Source organism: Lontra canadensis, unplaced genomic scaffold (assembly GCF_010015895.1).
Source record: "Lontra canadensis isolate GAN:19392208 unplaced genomic scaffold, GSC_riverotter_1.0 scaffold25, whole genome shotgun sequence".
Lineage (NCBI taxonomy): Eukaryota > Metazoa > Chordata > Mammalia > Carnivora > Mustelidae > Lontra > Lontra canadensis.
In genome coordinates this window covers 78,238-99,424 of record NW_022631019.1, presented here as the reverse complement: position 1 = coordinate 99,424, position 21,187 = coordinate 78,238, and the positions used below count along the sequence as shown (strand labels likewise).

At 62.8% G+C, this 21,187-nt stretch overlaps 2 protein-coding genes across 4 annotated transcripts; one reads left to right on the top strand and one right to left on the bottom strand.

Annotated features, from left to right (window-relative positions):
- Positions 1–706: 706 nt before the first annotated feature.
- KLHL17 (kelch like family member 17) lies at positions 707–6,697 on the bottom strand. Of its 3 annotated transcripts, none has more exons than XM_032863098.1 (12): positions 6,471–6,697; positions 5,354–5,613; positions 5,145–5,266; positions 4,746–4,967; positions 4,152–4,268; positions 3,739–3,952; positions 3,276–3,420; positions 3,024–3,191; positions 2,509–2,597; positions 2,327–2,400; positions 1,940–2,121; positions 707–1,627 (listed from the first exon to the last, which is right to left on the bottom strand). In XM_032863098.1, exons 1-12 carry the CDS (start codon positions 6,587–6,589, stop codon positions 1,399–1,401), a joined length of 1,941 nt encoding a protein of 646 aa, XP_032718989.1. In that variant the 5' UTR covers positions 6,590–6,697; the 3' UTR covers positions 707–1,398. The 3 variants fall into 3 exon arrangements, with proteins under 3 accessions (XP_032718989.1, XP_032718990.1, XP_032718992.1); XM_032863099.1 differs by lacking the exon at positions 6,471–6,697 and adding an exon at positions 5,810–6,171; XM_032863101.1 differs by lacking the exon at positions 3,024–3,191.
- Positions 6,698–8,059: 1,362 nt separating this feature from the next.
- NOC2L (NOC2 like nucleolar associated transcriptional repressor) lies at positions 8,060–21,089 on the top strand. The gene is made up of 19 exons (XM_032863090.1): positions 8,060–8,169; positions 8,298–8,450; positions 9,805–9,979; positions 10,066–10,188; positions 10,847–10,967; positions 11,053–11,143; positions 12,064–12,142; positions 12,248–12,358; positions 12,751–12,864; positions 13,593–13,781; positions 14,062–14,201; positions 15,140–15,251; positions 16,861–16,974; positions 17,308–17,409; positions 18,352–18,495; positions 18,611–18,724; positions 19,726–19,861; positions 20,217–20,351; positions 20,656–21,089. Exons 1-19 carry the CDS (start codon positions 8,144–8,146, stop codon positions 20,760–20,762), a joined length of 2,286 nt encoding a protein of 761 aa, XP_032718981.1. The 5' UTR covers positions 8,060–8,143; the 3' UTR covers positions 20,763–21,089.
- Positions 21,090–21,187: the final 98 nt, after the last annotated feature.

Genomic DNA, 21,187 nt, shown 5'->3' with positions numbered 1-21,187 from the left:
TTGGGGGGCTGGTGGGGAGAAGTCTTCTCCCCTGGTCCCGCCGGGAGCACCCATCTCAGCCTCCAGTCTGGATGCGAGGAGCTTCGGAAGCCTGGTTTGTGCGTACTCGGTCTGCCCACACTCAGGCTAGGGTTGCCTGGGGTTGGGGCTCTGTGAGCCCAGGGCTCCCTCTCCCCAGTACCACCCCTCCCCATGGAGAGCACACATCCCGTCTCCACCTAAAGGCCACATTCTGAGTCACCACTGACTGTGAGGGGGTGTGTGATTGTTCTCAGCTGCTGAAATAGGAGTTTGTGACTTTGGGCAAGGGGAAACCATGACCCTCCCCCAACCTCTCCCACTCCAGCCCAAACCTCACCCCAGGCCCAAGTCCAAGAAGGGGGCCACAAACCTCCTGGGTGCACCGAGGCCCATCACGGTGCGGTGAGGTAGGGTTAGTACCGTGCATGCCTCTCTCCCCAGAGCCTGGGATGAGATGGGACCATGAGGGTCTCTCAGGGCCAGGCTGACCGGGAGCCACACTCCTAGCTGGATGCCCATGCACGATATCACATCCCTGACCCACCTGGGCGTGATGATGTTGCCTTGAAGGACCCAGATACCAAAGCAGAGCCTCAGCCCAGCTGCACACCTGTCCCCAGGCCCTCCTGGTCACCCCAGATAAGACCCCAAAGGGTGGAGATGTACACTCAGCCTGAAGCCCACAGAGCCCGAGAAACATGTTTATTGTTCAAGTTGGCTCATATTGCTGTGTGGGGTCTGGGGCACACTGTGCTCAGCTCAGTGCAGGATCCCGAAGACACACCATGCCCATGGGAAGGAAGCTTGCATCATGTCCTTCTTGGGAGTGTGCCTGGCTAGGCAAGGTAGGGGAGGCGTGCAAACCCCAGGCTGGAAGGGTCTGCACCTGCTCAGAAACCGCCCCCCACCCCTGCAACCCTGGCCTGCTGCTCTGCACCTGCCCCCGCAGTCCCTCCAGGTCTAGAGTCTGAGCTCACCTCTGACCCATCCACAATCCAAGTGTCCACCCCCATTGCTCATTGGTGCCCCCAGTGGGGCAGGACACCTGGGAAGGCAGCTTGGTCCCAGAGACACAGGACACGTCAAGGGGAAACGCGTGAACTAGTAGGTGCTGCGCGGTTCACTGACCGATAAATAATAAATAAATAAACAAACTAGGAAGTAAGTAAACGGCGCACACGCACACGCACACACACACTGAGCAGCGAACACAGAAGTGGCCGGCCTCGACGCAGAGACAAGGACAGACAGGGCAGGACTTTCCTGGTGGGGGCCGAGCACCCCGCCCCCGACACGCGAGGTGCTGGGGCCGCCCTGTGGGGCTTAAGGCATGTGGGAGGCCGCGGGGCCGGGCCTCTGGGCAGTCCGCGCCGCTGGTCAGAGGCTGGTGGACGACACGGACAGCGTGGGCGAGGAGGGCGGCGGGAAGTTGAGCAGCTCGAGCACTGCCACGCCCACACTGCTGCGCCTTGTGAACATGCAGGACGCGGCCACCCACTTGTTGGTCCTCGGGTTGTACTTCTCGATGGAGTTGAGGCTGGAGCTGCCATCGTTGCCCCCCACGGCATACAGCCAGCCGTCCATGGCCACCAGGTCGTGCGTGCTCCTGGGGGTGGGGTGGGGGCGGGGAGGTGAGCCGCTGGGCGAGAACTGCTCTCAGAGCCTCCCGGGAGCCGGGGGAGGAGCCCCCGGGGGCGGGGCCGGGGCGCTGGGCGGGTCGCAGGGAGCTGGGCGGGACGCACGGGGCAGGGCGGAGACCGGGGAGCTGGGCGGGGCCCTGGCGCTGGGCGGGACCGGGAGCTGGGCGGGACGTATACAGGGATAGGAGGCGTGGACACATCACACTGGCAGGAGGCCTCAAGGCACACCTGGGAATCTCCGGCGGGCAGTGGGACTTGTGGGGGAGGGGCCAGCGCACCTTCGGATGTTCATGGGGGCCACGCTCTCCCAGGCACCGGCCTTAGGGCTGTATCTCTCCACAGAGTTGAGGCAGCTGGTGCCGTCGTTGCCTCCGGCCACGTAGAGGGCCCCCTCCAGCACCGCCACCCCTGCTGAGCTTCGTCGGCTCAACATGGAGGCCACGGGGGTCCATGCATTTACCTGCGGTTGAGGGGACCAGCTGGGGGCAGACCCGTCCCCAGCCTCCCTCCTCCTCCACAGTGCAGGAACCCTACTCTAGGACAGGGTGTCTGTGGGACGGGTGGGACCTAGAGGGCTGATCATCTGGGTGATGTGGGTGTCCCGAGTGAGGACCTCAAGTCGCTCTTGGAAAGGGAGATTCATGGGCTTGGGGTGCGTTTCCTACCTGGGGCTCATACTTCTCCACGGTTGCCAGGTGTGACGAACTGTCGTAACCACCCACAGCGTACAGGTTCCCGTCTGCAGAGAGTCAACGTGCCCGTGGTGCGCCTGCTACGGGTGGGGTCCCCAGGGTGGGGGCAGGTGGGGGTGGGGTGGACACTACACAGAGCAGGCCCTGTCACCCACCAAGCATGGCCACACGCACGTATCGCCTCCGGGTGCTCATGGCAGCGATGGACGTCCATGTTCCCATCAGAGGGTCATAGCGTTCAGCACTGTGGACACCAGGCCTGCCGCTGACCTTGAGCAGTGGCAGAAAGGCTGCCCTGGTCCCAGGACCTGCCCTCTCCCACGGAATGATTAAAATCCCATCCTGGGCAGTCACAGAGACTGATCCCAGAATCCCACTGGAGCAAGTAGCAGGCCCTCTAGGTGGGGACAGGGGCCCCTAGCTGGCCGCCTGCATGATCCTGGGCACGTGTCCGTGTGGTGCCCAGCCCCTGGGCTGGGGGAAGAACTTGAGAGGAAAAGAAGGGGCAGCTGAGCTGGTGTAGATGAAGAGGCCCAGGGTGCCCTGGTGACTTGAGTCAGGTTGGATCCCTCTTTGCTCCCCTCAGGCATGATCTCTGCAGTCCTGATACAGCCACACCTGCAGCCGAACCATCCCCAAGAGGCCACCCGGCCCTGACCCCGGCCACTACCTGTTGAGGCAGGAGGCCCCATCGTAGCCACCAGCTGCATACAGGAGCCCGTGCAGGGCAGCCACACCCAGGCAGCTGCGCCTCGTGCCCATGGACACCTCAGGCTGCCAGGTGTTGGTCACAGGGTCGTACGACTCTACGGTGGCCAGGTCTGAAGTCCCATCGTAACTAGGGGAGGGGTCCGCTGCCGGTCAGGACTGGCCCAGTGGGCATATGCTAAGCCCCTGACCCCAAACCAGCTTCCACACTTACCCACCCACAGCATACAGCCGGTTCCCAACTGCTGACACGCCCACCCGGGCCCGGCGCGTGGACATGGAGGCCACCACGTGCCAGCGGTCAGTGCGCGTGTCATATGCTTCACAGTCTCCGTGGATGGCGAACAGGCTCCCACCACCTAGGAATGGGGCAGTGACGGGGCAGGACAAGAGACCCAGGGAGGCACGGCTGGGGGTCTCTAGCGTAGCTCAAGGTCAAGAGTACGGGGGCTCCAGGATGGGTGAGGATGAGGATTGGTGAGTGGGTCATACCACACGGGGTCCTCCACAGGCGAACAGAAGAGCAGGTGTGGGGTGGGGACAGGATGTGACCAGCGCGGTATGAGGTAGGCTTGTGCTGGCCTCAGGGACAGAAGCACAGGTCAGGGATGGGAGAGGAGAGGGGGAGCACGTGGGGGAGGGTCCTGGACCCGAGGGGACAAGGCAAGCGAACATACCCACGGCGAAGAGCACGGGGCCAGCGCCCTCACAGCGCCGGGGCCGCGTCCGGCTGGTGCCCAGAACACCCCTTTGCTCAGGCAGCAGGTGGAACTTGAGGGCCTCGATGAGCAGGTCCTTGCAGTCAGGATGGTGCCTCACCAGGCTCTCAGCATCCACGTGGCCCAGCAGGAAGTCCCGGCTCAGCAGGGGCAGGCGCACACACTTCATGAGCTGGGAGGCAGGGGTGCCACGGTCAGGCGGCAGGCCCCAGGGAAGAGCTCCCCTCAGACGTGCTGGCTCTTCTTAAAAAACGTCTTTGCATCACTCCTGTGAGGGGGTCTCTGTACACAGCAGACCCCAGGGGCACCCAGGCCCTCAGCCGCTATGTGTCCCCTCCTAAGCACAGTGGGCCCCTAGGTGCTGGCCTCACCCTTGGCACATGCTGTCTCCGAGCGTCCACGTCATGTTTGACCCAGCTCAGGACGGCACGGTAGACGTCCTCCTCTGAAGGCACGTTCAGGCTGTCGCTAGAGACCAGTTCCAGCACCTAGGGGTGGGGACCCTCAGACCTGAGATCTAGGGAGGACCTTGGGGGCCCATGGAGCCCTGAAGGTGCCAGGAGGGAGAGTCCAATGGGGAGGCCAGTGTTCCTACAAGAAGGGACCAAGCAGGGTCAGGAACCACAGACTTGGTTCCCACGGGCCCAGGCCCAGAACAATCCTAGGGATGCAGAACCAGGGCCCACAGGCTGTAGGCAGGGATGTGGTCAGAAAAGGATGGGATCCGAAGTCAAAAATTGAAGGTTTGGGTGGGTCAGAAGAAGGGGGTATGGTGGGGGTGGGGTGGGGAGAGGGCAGGGGATGGGTAGTGAGGCTGGAATGTGGGTCAGAGGCTGGAAATAAGGGTTGGGGGGCAAAGGGCCAGGCCTGAAGGGCCAAGATGAAGGAAACCAGGAGTCCTGGGGTTGGGGCCAGGGTCTAGGGACTGGGTCAGGGTCGAGGCGGTGCCCCTGCTGGCACGTTACCTGCTTTAGTGGCAACAGCATGAACTCCTCGGTCTTGGCCACATCCACAAAGTGCTGCAGCACGTACCTGTGTGCGGCCTTGAGCAGGTCGCTGCATGAGTGCGTGTCAGCAAAGCCCCGGATGCCCAGACAGTTGGAGGGGTCGAGCTGACTCAGCAGGAACTTGCAGCAGGCGTCACGGACGCCATTCAGCTGCAGGAGGCTGGCAGCTGGGAGCAGAGTCTGTAGGATGACACGAGAGAGAGAGAGAGAGCCAGGGGAGCAGGGGCAGGGAAATGGGCCATGAGGGACTGAGGGAGAGGCACAGGGAAACACCAGGAGCTGAGGCACAGGGGCCCAGCGGAGCTGTGCGAGGGACTGAGGGAGAGGGAAACTGAGGGAGGGACCAGGCAGCCTCACCTGCACGTTGCCTTCGCCCACCACAATCTCAGCCGTGTATGCAAACTGCACCAGCTGGTCCAAGGCCTGAGGGTCAATGTCATGCAATGTCACGTGCGTCTGGCGGCTCTCACTCATCTCATCTGTGGGGACAGTGGGTCAGGCCGGTCCCTGCCCAGGGAGATCTGAAGAGCCCCCCGAGTGCCCAGAGTGGATGTGGGGGTACTTGCTTGTGAACATGGCGTGGAAGTAGGGACTGCAGGAGGCAAGCACCACCTTGTGTGCTCGGATCTCCTTGGCCGCCACGTGCAGGACGATGTCACACAGGAGGCCACGCTGGCGCATGCGGCTCATGGCCACGAAGGCATCATGGTAGTGCCGTTTGGAGTTGTGGGACACGGTGTGGCCCTCACGGCTCAGCAGCTGCATTGCACCCTCCATTGGGGCCGTGGGCCGGGCCTGGCGAGGGCGCGCGCGCTCTGCCTCCGGGCTGCAGATGGGCAGGGCCAGGTCAGACGCAGGCTGCAGGGAGCTGCTCACCCACCCCTGAAACTGCAGGCAGGGCCAGGGCACCTAGGTGGCAGCCCCCCTCCCTGACAGCCCCTACCTGGCTTCCATCAGAACCCCCCCTCCTTCTCCTTCACATAAAGGGGCCTCCCTAGAAGTGCAGCAAAACTGACCCACACCTGCTCCTCCGGTGAGGTCCAGTCGCAGCAGATGCCAGCGTTGGCCCTACGCAGCTTCCTCTGCCAGGACCCCTTCTGGCACCATACTCCCCTCTGCGCAGGTGTCCCCACAGAATAGCCTGTCTCTGCCCATAACTTGTAAGAACCAAGTTCTCTTCGCCCTCTTTGGGACCAGGCGCTCCTCTGTCACTGGCCGCCCTTCCCGTTCCCCATCAGAGTCCAGTGTCCTCAGCACGGGCTGGGCACACAGGATGTGCACCAAGCGCGACTGCCTAAGGCTTCAGGACAGTTCTGAAGACGGCCCCTATGCCACCAGCAGGTCGAACCTCACCTGACCCTCCCCAGCGGCTCCACCCGCCCCCCCCCCCACCATCCTGCAGACAAGTCGCCCAAGTCTGAGCGGCGCAGCCAGAATTCAAGGGCGGCGGGAGAGGACAGCGCCTCCGGGAAGCAGCCACTTCTGCGCGCCCGGTCCCACGTCGCTGCGAGCGCGACAAACGGGGGAAGTTGTACCTCCAGGGGCGGGCCGAGCCTGCGGGGCGCCGAGGCCGCCTCCTCCCTGCAGCCAGCCAGGGTGGGCGCACGCCCCTCCTCGCATCCCTCCCGGACCCACTCAGCCCCTGGTCTGGCTCACGGTCCCCAGGCCCCTCGGCCCACTTACGCCGGCGGCTGCGGCTGCGGCTGCGGCTGCGGCGGCGGCGGCGCCTCCGGCCCAGGCCCCGGGCTGCCGTGCTCTGGGCTTTGCGTCCTGCCAGCCGGGCGCTCGCTGCGCGGCTGCATGGGCTCGGCTGCCGGACCCGCCGCGACCCGCGGAGAACGCGCAGACGAACGGACTTCTGACTGCCGGAGGGCTGCTAGGCGGTGGCGGCCGGCTCGGCGTCCCTCGCTCCCGCCCGCAGCCGCTGTTTCTCGGCGCCGCCCGCCCCGCCTCCCGCGTTGCCCGCGCCTTCGCGAACGGAACGCAGCGCTGCAATCTTCCCAGCCACGTCCGGGCGCCCCGCCCGCTCTCTCCTCCAGGAAGCCCCCGCGGCCCCGCCCGCCGCCTACGTCGGAGAGGCCACCCCCACGGTCCATGCCCGCCTGTTCCTTTAAGAAGCCCCGCCCCCGTAAGCACCCTGGACGGCCCTGCTGCCCTTGGGCCTGTGGCAGCTCGGTGCAACGTTCTGCCTGCCCCCGTTGTGACCCCAGGCAGGCCAGTTTGCCCGGCCGGCCTTCGCTGGGTTCGCTCCGTGAACCCCTACAAGTACCAAGCCTGGGACTGGGCACCAGCGGCGGGGTGGGGGTGGGGCGGGGGCGCAGGGCCCGGGGGATCTGCCAGGAGTCACGCCTGCTCCCGAGAAGCCTGTGGGATCGGGCGTCCCAGGCCCACACACTCCGGCCCTTTAGGGGGCGGGGATAGGAGGGCTTCGTCTGGTTCTCCCGCCCCTTCTGCAAAGCAGCCTTCCGGCCTCTGGGCTTCTGTACCCGCCCTTCCCACAGGCGGGGCAGGGAAGAGTGGCCGCTCCCGCCCAGCCCACACTGTGGAGTTAGGCAAATTCCTGGCGGAGGGCTCGGAGGACCCAAGTATCAGGCGCAGTACTTCCCGGACGATTTGGCCAAACGGGCTTCAGTAACAGCTCCGGGATCTGTCCACTGCCCCCCACCCCCGCTGTGGCCTGTCCAGTGAAGTAGAAGCGACTCTCATCATTCTGACCCTCATTCGATGCAGGCGAGACTGGCCTGGCCATCAGAGCGTCATTTTTTCCCGGCGAATTGCTCACCGATGGCATTGCCTACGCGGCTAGCCTGCTTTTCCTGCGAAGCTGGGCTCTTTATTATTGATTCGTGAGAGCTCTTTGCATAGGAGTCCTGTCTGTCAAGTGTCTTCCCCGGGGCGCATTTTGTCCGGCGCCTGTGCATTGACCCCCTTCCAGGCACGTGCTTCTGGAGCTCTGGGGAGGCTGTGGGAAGCAGGGGAGAGGGTGCCCCAGGTCCTGGGCCTCGTCTTCCCTGGGGCAGGTGATTCGTGAGCAGCAGGCCAGAGTTCCATCCCGTGCAGTCCTGCCCGACTTTCGAGATCGACAGCCCGACACTCAGCGATGTGTGCCGCAGCCGTGACTGAGTCCGGCCTGCGCCATTAGCCTCCATCCGGCCGGCCACCCTGGGAGCCCGGAGCACAGAGGATGCGAACTTGCCCTCCCGCGTGGATGCCACCGGAGCCTCCGTTGGAGAAACTTAGAGCCACCACTGGGGCGCGGCGGGGCGGGGCCGAGGGCGGGGCCGGCCCGGAGGAAGTGCGGCTGCCGGACAGCATTCTGGGGCCGGAAGTGGGGCGCACGCTGCGGGCGGGCGGCGATGGCGGCGGCGCGGGCCGGCAAGCGGTGAGTTGGGGGTCCGAGGACCGATTGGGCCCTCCGGTGCCTCCTGGAGCATCTCCGTGTCCCCGGTGCGGCAAGGCTGGGCAGGCCGGGCCGGCGGGGAGGCCTGACTCGGCGGTCGTAACCCGCAGGCGCCTGGCGGAGCTGACAGTGGACGAGTTCTTGGCTTCGGGCTTCGATTCTGAGTCGGAGTCCGAGTCCGAAGGAGCCGCGGGAGCCGGGACGCGGGCGGTGCGTGGAGCCGACCGGAGACGGGATGGGCCAGGCGGGAGCCCCTCGTCCAGGTGAGGGGAGCGTCCCCCGCGGGACGTACGTGAGGCCAAACCCTTTCCACGGTCCTGGCCCGTCACGCGGGTGGGGACCGGGGGCCTGCGACCCCGCCCCAGACCTTGGGCTCGTTCGTTCCTCCAGCGTTTGCTGTGACGAGCCTCCTTTTACTCCCTTGTGTTTTCACGCCTCACCTTCTTGGAGAGCCGTCAGTCACGTGCGTGGCCCAGAGGGACCGGAGAGAGGCGCCGGACAGGGGGAGAGGGAGGGGGGAGCAGGCTCCCGGCTCAGCAGGGAGCCCCGTGCGGGACTCGATCCCAGGGCCCTGGGACCGTGGCCTGAGCCGAAGGCAGGCGCTTCACCGACGGAGCCCCCAGGCGCCGGACAGCCCGTATTTGGGGCGTGCACTGGTGCGTCACGAAAGGGTCCCTTTCCGGTCTGGAAGAGGCTCGGCCGCCCGGGTGAAGCAGAGGCGTGGTTAGGGCCAGAAGACTGAGTGCGGCAAACGGCGCAGGAAGACGGGGTTAGAGAAATGGGGAGGAAGTGCGCGGGCTCCTGTTGCTGTTGTGCGGAAGGGCCTTTGAGGAGCTGCTCGTTGGACAGAGACTCGAGGGAGGAGGCCGCGCACACGGGGGAGAATGCTGTGGTGTTCCAGTGTTTCGGGCATTCGGAGCGGCGGAGCTGCTGACGTGGGGGCAAGTCTTACAAGGGAGGAGTGACAGGGAGGGTAGGAGGTGGCCCTGGAGAAATGATGGCGGAGTCAGACCTCGCAGGCCGCTCCTGCGCCGTGCCGGTAAAACGGGAAGTTCTCTCAGCGTTTGAGCCGTGAGTCGTGTCACAAGACAGAACACACAGGGTCCCTTGGGTTGCTGTGTTGAGAATAGCTTGGAGGCGTGGGTGCGGAGGTAGGGAGAGACCGCTGTGGCAGGCGGGAGGTGGAGAGCTGGTGCTGGTTTATGAGGAGCTTGAGGGCTTTGAAGGGGTGTTGCTGGTGAGAGCCCATGGCACTTTGCATGCTGGCTAGAGAGAGCGCGGCGTCTCTCACTTGAGAGCCCGCGGAGGTCGGGTCGCGGCTGCGGGAATGGAGCAGAGTGTGGGCGAGCGAGTTCCGGAGAATCGCGGTGCCGTGTGGACATGCAGGTGTTGAAGGCTACAGAGAGGCTGTCCGATGCGTCCAGAGTTTAGGCGAGGGGGATCTGCCGAGAACGCGACCCTGGAAACTGCCCTGCGTTGGCTCTCCGCAGCCCTCGTTCAGGCCCTGCGGCTGCTCTCTGGAGGCTGGCGAGCTTACAGTGTGGAGGCCAGGAAGCCTGTGTCCCCACCCCTGTGGGCTGCGCCGGCCGTTGTGCCTGATGAACCCCCCCTTCTTAGCCGGCGTAAAGGTCGAGCATCTGAGCACAAGGACCAGCTCTCTCGGCTGAAGGACAAAGACCCCGAGTTCTACAAGTTCCTGCAGGAGAATGACCAGAGCCTGCTGGACTTCAGTGACTCAGACAGCGCGGAGGACGAAGAGGGCCAGCTCCACTCCCTGCCGGACACGCTGGAAGTGAGGGCCTAGGCCAGACGGGTGGGGGCAGGGGCACACTTAGGGCCCCTGCCCCCTGCTCTAGCCTGGCCCTCTGTCTGGTACAGGAAGCCAGCGTGGAGGAGGAAGACGCGGATGACGGTGGGACCCCCCGAGGACTGAAGGGGAAGAAGAGGGATTCTGCTCCTGTGACCCTCACGATGGTTGAGGGATGGAAGCAGGCGGCAAAGGTGAGGCGCGGCATGGGGTGGGCAGTTGGACACCACCGCCACCTGCTTTACAAGGAGTCTGCCCTGGCCTCGTTGCAGTGGCTTGGATCTGTGCAGTCGGGAGGAGGTGGGTGGGGGGAGGCCTTCTCTGAGCACTGGCGCGGAGTCCTACTTAGCACATTTCTTTACGCTGAGGGGCTCCTTTGGTCAGAGATTCTAGGGGCTCTTCTGCTTTCTTCCCCTCAGCTTCCCTCTCAGGTGCTCCCTGGTGCCTGACATCCACTGTGGGCAGGACATACTCTGCCTTTGTCGGTCACTGGAGCCAGAGCCCTTCTTCCAAGGCTTTTGCATTGGTTTCTGTGGGAAAAGGAAAGGACAGAAGGGAGAGTTCGGGATACCACCTGTCATAGGTTGCCACCCAGATCTCCGACCCTCAGCCTCTCCCCTCTGACCCTGAGCCAGGTTCCCTTCCCTTCCAGGAACATTTTGGACTCCTCTCTCTGTTCCCTGTATGTGTCTCCATAACAGGGCTTCTGCCGCTGCTCCACGTCTCAGAGTGTGGGCAAGGGGGCACCTTTCTCTTTCAGATCAGGTTTCTGGAGCTCTGGTTGCCTCATGCTCTGTCTGACACAGCTGACTCCCCCCACCCCGACATTTTGGGTCCTCTTAACCCCTTTAGCATCACCTTACTCCAAAGCTGTTCCACGAAGTCGTACAGGCGTTCCGAGCTGCTGTGGCCACCACCCAAGGAGACCAGGAAGGTGCCGAGGCCAGCAAATTCCAGGTCACGGACAGTGCTGGTGAGCTGGGCGAGGGGACGCGGGATACAGGCTCTCTGTTCCGTCTTCTGTCCTGTGAATGGCATCTGTGGTCCCCTCATTGTAGTGTTTAATGCCCTGGTCACCTTCTGCATTCGTGATCTCTTTGGCTGTCTCCAGAAGTTGCTGTTTGGAAAAGTCCCAAAGGACAGTAGCAGGTAAAAGGGAAGAGGGGAGGTAGGGAGGTGTGGTCAGGCCCCTGCATTGGGGAACGCAGAGGCCTTGTAATCTAGGGGTCCTCTCTAGGCCCAACCAGGACAGAGGGATGTTGAATGAACATAGAGCCAGGCCCGTTGCAGTGTTCCTGGGAGAGGCAGGGCCGCTTGGGTGGCTTTGTCCTCCTTTCGTTTTTCTTCCTAAGAAGGTACATCCTCTACCCAGAATTTTTTAGGGGGCCCAAAGTGTGTGCTTGGCTTTGCGCCACTAGTTTTCTAGGTCGGGAGCCTCTCTTTTTTGATCTCTCTTTCTTTCTTTAAATGAGTATCTTCTCCACTCCTTTGCTGTTTGGTCTGGGGAGGTGTGTGTGCCCATACAGGTAGGTGCCTTTTCACAGCTGAGTTTCAGAATCTTAAGTTCCATATTAGAGGAAGACCGAGCAGAGGAGGCCATGAAAAGTCTTCAGATGAGAGAGAAGAGCAGCAGACCTTTGGCAAAAGGGGAGGCACATTTGCCTGGGAGGGCCGTGCAGCCACGTGACTAGGAGGTAGTGAGGGCCTGAAGGGTCAGACTATCCCCAGACGCCAGAAAGAAGGCTCCAGGGAAGGGTCCTGCGTTACCTTTTGAAAGGGAGGCTTGGGGCGGTGGCGGACCTGGAGACAGGAGTATCTGGGTCTGGGTGGAAGTTGCTAAGGTGAGACTCGGGATCAGGATGGTGCAGCTTTGTGGAGGTGGCCCTGTGGGAAGGGGGCAGGGAAGCTGACAGACAGGTAGGGGTGGGGCTGGCGTTGGCCAGGTATGGACTCTTGCATGAAGGGGGCCGCTGCATGGGGAGAGCAGTCACCAGGAAGGGTGGTGGGTTTGGGGAGAAAGTGCATTGTGGGGGTTCACTCAGGTGGCTATGGGTTTGGTCTCTCTGTAGGGTGCTGCACCCGTCTGGCAGCCCACTGTGGGGCAAGCTCCGGCTGGACATCAAGGTTTACCTGAGCTCAGTTATACAGGTGTGGTTCCAGAGGGGAGAGGGCCTGCTGTGCTCCACGGGGCCTGGCCATGTCTGGTGGGCCAGCGTGCGCTTGGGGCCTCACTGCGCTCTCCTGCTTCCCCAGCTGGTGGCCTGCGTGGCCGAGGTGACAGTGGCAGCGGCCGTGCTACAGCATGTCAGCAACTCCGTGCCCTACTACTTGACCTTCCCCAAGCAGTGCCGCCTGCTGCTCAAGGTCAGCCGGCCGTTCCCCGTGCCAGGGTGGTGGGGGTGCGCGTCGCTGCCCTTCCAGCGTGCCCCTCTCGTGTGCCCGTCCCCACCCTACCCCTGCTTGGGTTCTGTCTCTGTCAGCTCTTTGCTCCTGGGGCTGCCCAGAAACCAGTCCCGTAAGGTGGTGGCTTTCTGACGTTTCTGATGAGAAGCGAAGCAAGATGTACTCGTTTTCTCACGTGCTACGTGGTACTGCCTTCACGGGGTCAGTTTTACGTTTTTGTTAGCCCCGAGTTGAGTTCTGAGTGGTTCTCTTCTGAGATGCTTTGGGAAGGGCTGTCTCCCAGCAGTGACCGCAGGGCTCTTTGGCTGGGCTTGGGGAGGCTGGGGCCGGCAGTGACATCTTGCCTTCTGCAGAGGATGGTGGTCCTGTGGAGCACAGGTGAGGAGACGTTGCGTGTCCTGGCCTTCCTGGTCCTCGTCAGGGTCTGCCGGCATAAGAAGGATGTCTTCCTGAGTCCTGTTCTCAAGGTAGTGCGGGCCCAGGGCTTCTGCCTCTAGTGCCCCCGAGTCTGTGTCCATCAGAGTCTAGGTTGGAAGTGCTGGCCTGAGGGCCGGGGAGCTGCCTTTGTGGTTGGTGCCCTCTGTTGGCACTGCGGCTCTGGGCTCACCCACACCGTCGTCATAGTTCCCTCCCTGAGAAGTTGGGGACTGTGGTAGGGATGGGAGTTCTTGAACGCCTGGGGCTCCACATCGGCTACTTCGCACACCTCTCTCCCTCAGTGGATGAGGACGTTGGGTGTGGAGAGGGTGGGGACTGTGCTGCTTGGCCTCAAGCTTGGATGGCCTGTCCCATGTGGAGTCCCTCTAGAAAGCCCTGCGTAGGCCTGGCACATAGCTGGGGCTCTTCTGCCTCCCTGCTTCCCAGTCCCTCCATGGTGTCCTTGCGTCTTCTCAGTTGCTCATGCTGCACTCTCCCCTTGGCACTCTCCCCTACCTGTAGGGTCCCTCCTCGGCACTGCAGACCTTGTTTGAGATTGGTGGCTGTACGGTGCGGAGGCTGAGCAGCAGTAGGGGGCCCAAGTGGCAGGCAGTGTGTAGGGGGAGGGGTCTGCAGCAGACATGGCCAGACTGTGGCTCCCGCCAAGGCAGCAGCTCTGAGAGAAAGGCCCAGGTGCCTGGCGGTGGCTTGGAGCTGGGTGGTGGGTACCTAGGGCCCTGGGAGCTCAGGTGGTTCCAACTGGGGTCTTTCCTGGCAGCAAATGTATATCACGTATGTGAGGAACTGCAAGTTCACCTCTCCCAGCACCCTTCCGCTCATCAGCTTCATGCAGCGGACCCTGACCGAGCTACTCGCCCTGGACTCTGGCGTCGCCTACCAGCACGCCTTCCTCTACATCCGCCAGCTAGCCATCCACCTGCGCAATGCCATGACCATGCGCAAGAAGGTGTGTGGGTGTGCCTGCAGGGCGAGGGATGGCCCCAGCCTGACCCAGCTGAGGGCCTGAGGGCTCCTGGAAGCCTCAGTCTCTCGGGAGAGACAGCCCAGCATGTGTCTGGGACCAGGGCCTTTGCTGGTGGGGGCTTCGGGCATAGGCAGCGGCGGGGGGCAGGGGGGCTGAGGTTGGGCAGGTGGGCTGAGATCCCGTGCACCTGGTGGGTGAGGAAGAGCAGGGCCTTGCCAGGAGCCCCGCGCTGAGCTGGAGATGGCCCTCGCTCTGTGTGCAGGAGACGTACCAGTCTGTGTACAACTGGCAGTTTGTGCACTGCCTGTGCCTGTGGTGCCGTGTGCTCAGCACCCTCTGCCCCCGGGAGGCCCTCCGGCCCTTGGTCTACCCCCTAACCCAGGTGGTGATTGGCTGCATCAAGTGAGTTCTGCCGGTGCGGTCGCCCTGAGGTCGGAGGGAGGCAGCTTTCCGGGGGCTGCTGTGGGGATCGGGCTCGCTACAAGGGGGGGCATCCTGGACGGCCAGGAGGAGCTGCTGCTCTGGGAGGGTCTGGGCCATCCCTGGACCGCGGGTCCGTTCCTGGGTAGCGCCTGAGGAAATACGGGGCGGGAGTGGTGTGGTCTCTGGCCCAGTGTCCCCGGCTGGTGCATTCTAGGTGATGCTGGGTAGAAAAGGGTAAGTACCCTTGGAGGGAATTTGGTTTTTGGACAGAGCTGGGCTGTGTGGTTGTGACTCTTGAGTTGTGGTCAGTATCCAGGGCGGATCCTGGAGGAGCTGCAAGAGGCCAGGTCGCTGCCGTTGTTGGCCAGGAGGGGTCGCCCCTGAGCTCCTGAAGGGGGAGGCGTCCAAGCGTGGGGCAGTCCTGCATTGAAATGAAACTAAGTCTGGGGGGCCTGGGTGGCTCAGTGCGTTGAGGCCTCTGCCTTTGGCTCAGGTCGTGATCTCAGGGTCCTGGGATCGAGCCCCGCATCGGGCTCTCTGTTAGGCATGGAGCCTGCTTCCCCCTCTCTCTCTGCCTGCCTCTCTGCCTGTCTGATCTGATCTCTGTCAAATAAATAAATAAAATCTGAAAAAAGAAAAAAGACACTAAGTCAGAAGTCATTTGGGGTGTTCTCTCACCCCGACAATCGAGTGAGGAGGCAGGTCCTTGAGACCAGGTTGTCAGTCGGGGCCTTTCACTCTGCCGTGTTCCGTCTGGAGGAGTCAGAAGGGCAGGCGTGCCCACCCACCCCGACAGAAGTGAGGCTAGAACCCCATGGGTAGAATGGGTCATGGGCAGCCAGGCCAGAAGGGGGAGGCTGGTTTGGGGGGTCTCTGAGGCTCAGGCCTCTGCTCACCCCTGCTTTCCCATGCTCCAGGCTGGTCCCCACCGCCCGCTTCTACCCCCTGCGCATGCACTGTGTGCGCGCTCTGACGGGTCTCTCGGAGAGCACCGGCACCTTCATCCCAGTGCTGCCCTTCATACTGGAGGTGAGAGGGTGCCCGCCACCGGGGACTGGGGGTGGGGGCGCGGGGTCGTCTGGTGCCTCCGGGCTGTCTTCGGAGGCACCTCCTGCTGTCTCTGGACTGTCTCTTCCGAGATACGGTGCTTCCAGCATGCTGGTTTTCTCACTTGTAGAGCAGGTTCCGGGAAGGCATCGCCCTGTGCGGAGCTTGTGTCGTGTGCTGGTAGGCGGCAGTGGCCGTGAGGACACGGACTGCTGCTCTGCAGGGCTGGCCTGACGGTGCTGGTTTTAGGACACGCTTGGGTCTGTCCGGTCTAGGACAGTGAGCAGGCGAGCTGGGCCAGAAGCCTCAGTCTGATTCCAAAGCTGCCTTTCTTCTCCTGTGCGCTCCTGTGTGCGTTTGTGTGTACGCGCACATCTGTGTGTGCACACGTGTGTGTGTCCTTGCATGCCTGCACGCGCGTGTCGCTCAGGTACCGAAAGGTGGTCTGACTAGAGCCCAGAAGCCCACTAGGAGCTAGGACTGGACCCACTGTATGCTTAGGACTTCACGTCTCCCTGTTGGAGAGGCCCGAGTGCCCCCCACCGCGAGATGGGCCAGGTTAGTGTCTCAGTGTGGTGTGCGGTGGCCCCAGGGCTGTGTTCTGTGTCTCCTTACCGAGTAGAAGAGAGAAGGGAGCCCCTGAGGGTCCTACTCTGATTTCTTCCTCTCACAGCTCTTGTACGGACTGACCCCTGCCTCAGCGTGCCGCTCTGCAGGGCATGTCCTTCACACCCAGGCCTCTCCTTTCCAGAGAAAACACGTCAGGAGGCAGTTTCTGCCCTGCCCTTCCCGGGTGGGTGGGAAGGGGTATTGAGAGCAGCCCCCCTCACCGTCCCCACACCACCTCAGGCTGAGCCAGTTTCAAGAATGCTGGTGTCCCCCCTCGGGAGACACTGTTACTGCCACAGCTGTGGGTGCTTTTCACCTGGGGTTGCATTGAGCTCGGCTGGGAACCATCATCCCTGGCTCTGTGGCGTCTTCTGTGTTGACCACCCATGCCCTTCAGGACAACATCCTGGATCACCTCTGTGCACGGGCTGTGCGGGGGGCAGGCATGGCTTCCACGCTGCTGCCCCAGGGCACCCTGCAGCCTTCAGCGTTTGGACCCAGGGTGGGCTTCTCCAAGACGCAGAGAGCAATGGACACAGCCGGTGGTCTCTGTGGAGGATGAAGGAGTGGTGGCGCCCCAGGCCTTCATCGGAGATGCTCCTGGGGATGCAGCCCTGGGGTTGGCCCAAGGCCTCGGGGATGCGGTCACGGGGAGAACGTTGCGCTGGCCGTGGCTGTGTGCAGGTTCTTTGGTCTATAGGTGTTGATTTTTACAGCTTCTTGGCCTAGATTCAGAAAGGAGTCGGTAGCATGTGTGCGCTCCTGGTCCCGTTCCCTTCGGCCAGAGCCCCAGTCGGGGATAAAGTGATGGCCTCGGAGGCCAGAGTGCTGTATGGCAGGGGTGTGGGCACCCGCAGGGCTGGCACTGCACGTGGCTGCCTGTCCCTGGTTACACAGTGGGTCTGTAACCCAGGATATGGGTGGAGTGTGACACAGTGGGGCATGAGGCAGAGCAGGCCGGGCTGATGCGGCCTGGGGACAGGTTTTCCAGCAGGTGGACTTTAACAGGAGGCCGGGGCGCATGAGCTCCAAGCCCATCAACTTCACCGTGATCCTGAAGCTGTCCAAAGTCAACCTGCAGGAGAAGGCGTATCGGGTGAGGCTGGCCTCCTGTGGAGGGGCGTGGGGAGATGCCTTGGGTGGGGGTCCCAGCCGGATGGCATAGGGCACTGAGGTCAGTGTGTAGGGTGGCAGGGGTCAGATGAGTGTGGAGTTCATGTGGACCTTCCTGGGTCTCTCGGGATGGGAGGGGAATGGTGTTCCTTGGCCTCAGCCACACTGAGTGTGAGCGTGGCTTCTGGGAGGCTGTGGGGTCCCGTCCTCCAGTTTCCACCCTGTAGACTGAGTGGACACATCGGACTGCTCTGGAAGAGTGCAGAGCTCCTGTCTCCCCAGCCCCGACCTTCTCCTTTCTTCCCTGCTGCCCCAGGACGGCCTGGTGGAGCAGCTGTATGACCTCATCCTGGAGTACCTGCACGGCCAGGCCCACAGCATCGCGTTCCCTGAGCTGGCGCTGCCCGCCATCCTGCAGGTGTGTACCCACCGTCTGGGTCCATCTTTCCTTCCCAGACCCCTCGATGGCCTGCCCCCGTGTAGCAGACAGAGCTGCTTGATGGGCTCGGCTCCCCATTCACGGAGTGACCAGAGGGAGGCATCCTTGTCATAGCCACACAGGGCCAGGAGCCAAGCCTAGCCTCTGTCGAAGGTCCACCTGCTTTCAGGCCAGATGTTTTCCATCTCATGGAGGCAAGTGCCTCTCATGGAAAGGGCCAGGTGGCACTGCCTGTCCCTGTCTGGCGCTGGTGGGCAGAAGCAACCCGCACAGCCAGAGGCCTGTTCGGTGAGTCCGGCTGGGCTGCTCTCCCCAGAGCCGCACTGGCCCTAGATGCATCCAGACACAGGGCTGGCTGTGTCTGCGAGCCTTTATTTCTGGGCTCCAGGTCCCAGGGGTCCCAGTGTGGAACAGGGCTTTGCAGACTCTGCTGGTAGAATCTGATGGTAAGTGTTCTAGACTTCACAGTCATGGGCTTTCTCACAGCTGCTCAGGTCTTCCAGTCGTTGTACCAAGAACCCACAGAAACGTGTGAGTGAGTAGGTTGGACGCGCACCAGTACGACTTTATTTACAGAGACAGGCTGGGGGTGGTCTCTGACCTGGAGGGTAGGCCCGTGCTGCCCCACTGCTGCTGCCGTGCCTTTGCCTGGCCTGTGGGATGGGCCGTCTGCTCTCCAGCCCCCACAGGCCCAGGCACCAGAGATCGTGCAGCGCCCCCCACCCCAAATCTGGTGTGTGCACTTGGGTCCTCTCCCCAGGTGTGTGCACTAGGGCTCCCCATGGCCAGAGCTGTGCGACACATGAACCCACGTTCCCTGCTCTCCCGTCACCTCCCTGTGGTCATGTGTGGCCCAGACGGATTGTGAGGTGCAGAGCAGGTCTGTATCTGGACCTTGACTGAGCCCCTCTTCTTCCACAGCTGAAGTCCTTCCTCCGGGAGTGTAAGGTGGCCAACTACTGCCGGCAGCTGCGCCAGCTGCTGGAGAAGGTGCAGGAGAACGCAGAGTACATCTGTAGCCGTCGCCAGGGGGCCCCCTTCGCCGTGGCTGACCGGCACGCAGTGGTCAGTTGGGAGTTCGGGAGGCGGGCGGGCAGCACGTCTGAGGGCACCGGTCAGGGCCGGGCTGGGCTTTGGAGGGTTGCCCAGGGTGGGACTGATCCCGGACCTTTCCCCGCAGGATGCCTGGGAGAAGCAGACCCGAGAGGAAGGGACCCCTCTCACCAAGTACTACAGCCAGTGGCGGAAGCTGAGGGAGCGAGAGATCCAGCTGGAGATCAGTGGCAAAGAGCGGGTGTGTCTGCAGGGGACGTTTGCTGGGGGTGGAGGAGGGGGATGTGGGCATGGCCCACTGGGTTACTCTGAGACCGGGATCCAGCTCCTTGGCTGTGACACCAGAGTGGGGAAGGGGGCTTGTGGGAGGGGACAGTCCCAGGGACGATGTTGGCAGGATGGGTGGGGGCCTGTGTTCCAGCTGCAGCCTGTTCTTTGGCAGCTCTGAGGGGGCAGATGTCCTGCAGAGCTGGGTAATGGTGGGGGGACGACTTCTCTCATGACCTGCAGGAGGAGGTCACTGGAGGCCAAACCGGCTGGGGATTTGCGGGGAGTGAGTGGCTGGACTGACCTTGGCACCAGGAGTGGAGGCAGGGAGCCACAGGAGGGGCTGTGCCTCTGAGTCTGGGCCTGGCCAGTGGGTGTGGGATGGTGTGACTTGAGGGGACAGCTTTATGCTGAGTGGCATGCCTGTGACTGTCTGTCCCTGCGCTGTCCCTGTGGGTCTGCTGTCATTTCTGAGATGAATGGTTGAAGATTTGGAGGCAGAAAGGTGAGGGGCTGCAGCTGGGCCTCCAGCCCGTGGGTGTGACTGAACCTTTGATGGCACTTCGTGGCCAGTGTGTGGTTGGGGCCTCCTCTCCTGCCTGGCAGGATGGCTGTCCAGGAGTCCTGTCCGGTGATGTGCACCAAGAGTTGGTTAGAAAAAGTGGCCAGACAGAGTCTTTTCGTGGGGGACCTGTTGGGAGGCAAAGCTTGAAGGGGAATGGGGGAGGGAACGGGACACTGGGATCAGATAAAGCCTTTGGAAATGCGAGGAGTGGGGAGACAGGAACCGTGGTCAGGATTCTTGCCATGTGACGTATGATGTGGCCTGATGTGGCCTAGTCGCGGCTAGGGCTAAGCCTTGAGGTGGAGGGGGTTCCTGGGGCTGAAGCAGGGCAGGTTGGGGACTGGGCTGGGGTGGGCTCTCAGAGCCTCCTGACGACCCTGCCCTCCTGCTCTGGCTTTGGGTCCTGCCAGCTGGAAGATCTGAACTTGCCAGAGATAAAGCGGCGGAAGGTGGGAGACAGGAAAAATGAAGACCGAGTGGAATTTAAGGATCTCTTTGACCTGGACAGTGATGGGGAAGACAGTGCCATGGACTTCTCAGAGACAGGTAGGGGCCTGAGCTCCTTGTGGGGAAGGGGACGGTGGGCTTGGAAGGCTTTCTTAGCCACCTCATGGAACCAGAAGAGGGTGCCGGCTCCCACCTTACCGCTTATGTCCGCGGGGGCCCTTCTACCGCTCTGCTTTGAGGTGAGGGCTTCCTGGCATTGGAACACGTGTTCCCAGACCTTGTTCCCTCGCTCTCACTCTGGGCACTCGGGAATCCTCTCTACCTGCCCAAAAGAGGCCTGAGTGAAAGGTGTGGGTGTGGGGCTGTGAGCCTGGCCCAGCCTCCTCCACTAACTGCCCCCAGTGAGCACCTGCTGGCGGGCCCACTCCCATGGGCTTTTCTTCTTGATCCCCAGGGATGCCTGGGTCCCCAGGAGCTTGGCAGAGGGTAGAGGAAGAGGAGGAGGAGGAGGAGGAGGAGGAGGAGGAGGAGGAGGAGGAGGAGGAGGATGGCAGCTGTAGCAGCCAAGAAGCAGCTGGCAATTCAAAAGGTACGCGGTTCCTGGGCGTGAGGGTTGGTGCTGTGGCCCTTTGAGCCTGCCTGTCCGGGAGCCCAAGGGTGTCATGGGTGTGGCAGGGTGGGTAGGCAGGGCAGTCAGCTGGGAGGATAGCTCTAAGCTGGGCACCCCTCCTTGGGGATCCCAGGCCAGCTGGTCCGTCCCCGCTGGTTCTGGCAGCCAGTAACAGTGGCACCAAGAAATTAATTAGGGCTGCGGTTAATTAGTGATGAGAACTCTCCGAGGCTGGCTTCTCCCGGTAAAGTGGAATTCACATAGCCTTGGTCTCGCCCTGCAGATGGAGGCCCTGACACACAGGCGGGCCTGGGCCTCCGGGAGCTGCGGCGGCTGGCTCAGGGGCCGGAGGACGAGTTGCAAGACCTCCAGCTCTCCGAGGAGGACTGAGGGCTGCCAGCCAGGGGACCTGCAGGGACTGTGGCGCACGGCTCCCAACTCGGCGGGCAGTCGGGCACATAGCTTCTTGACTGGCCCTGAGCCTGGCGGTCAGGGCCCACGTTGGGGTGGGGGGAAGGGCCGTCGATGGCGCACAGGGCTTTATCTTTCTAACATGGAAGACCAGAAAGTACTGAGCCCTGTGCAGACCCCTGCAGTGGTGGCTGTGGAGCCCGTGTCTACCACTGCGCCCCCACAGTGTTGGGTCAGAGGCATCAAGACCGTGAGAGGAGCTGATCTGGGGCGGCACTCTGCCCCCGACCTCTGCCCCAATGGCAGGCTGCCCAGCGGACTGCCAGGAGCAGTCCTAGTTCCAGAGCTGGCGGGCACGGCCACCGCCAGGGAGGCATGATGGGCCGCCTCTGTGTCCTTCATCA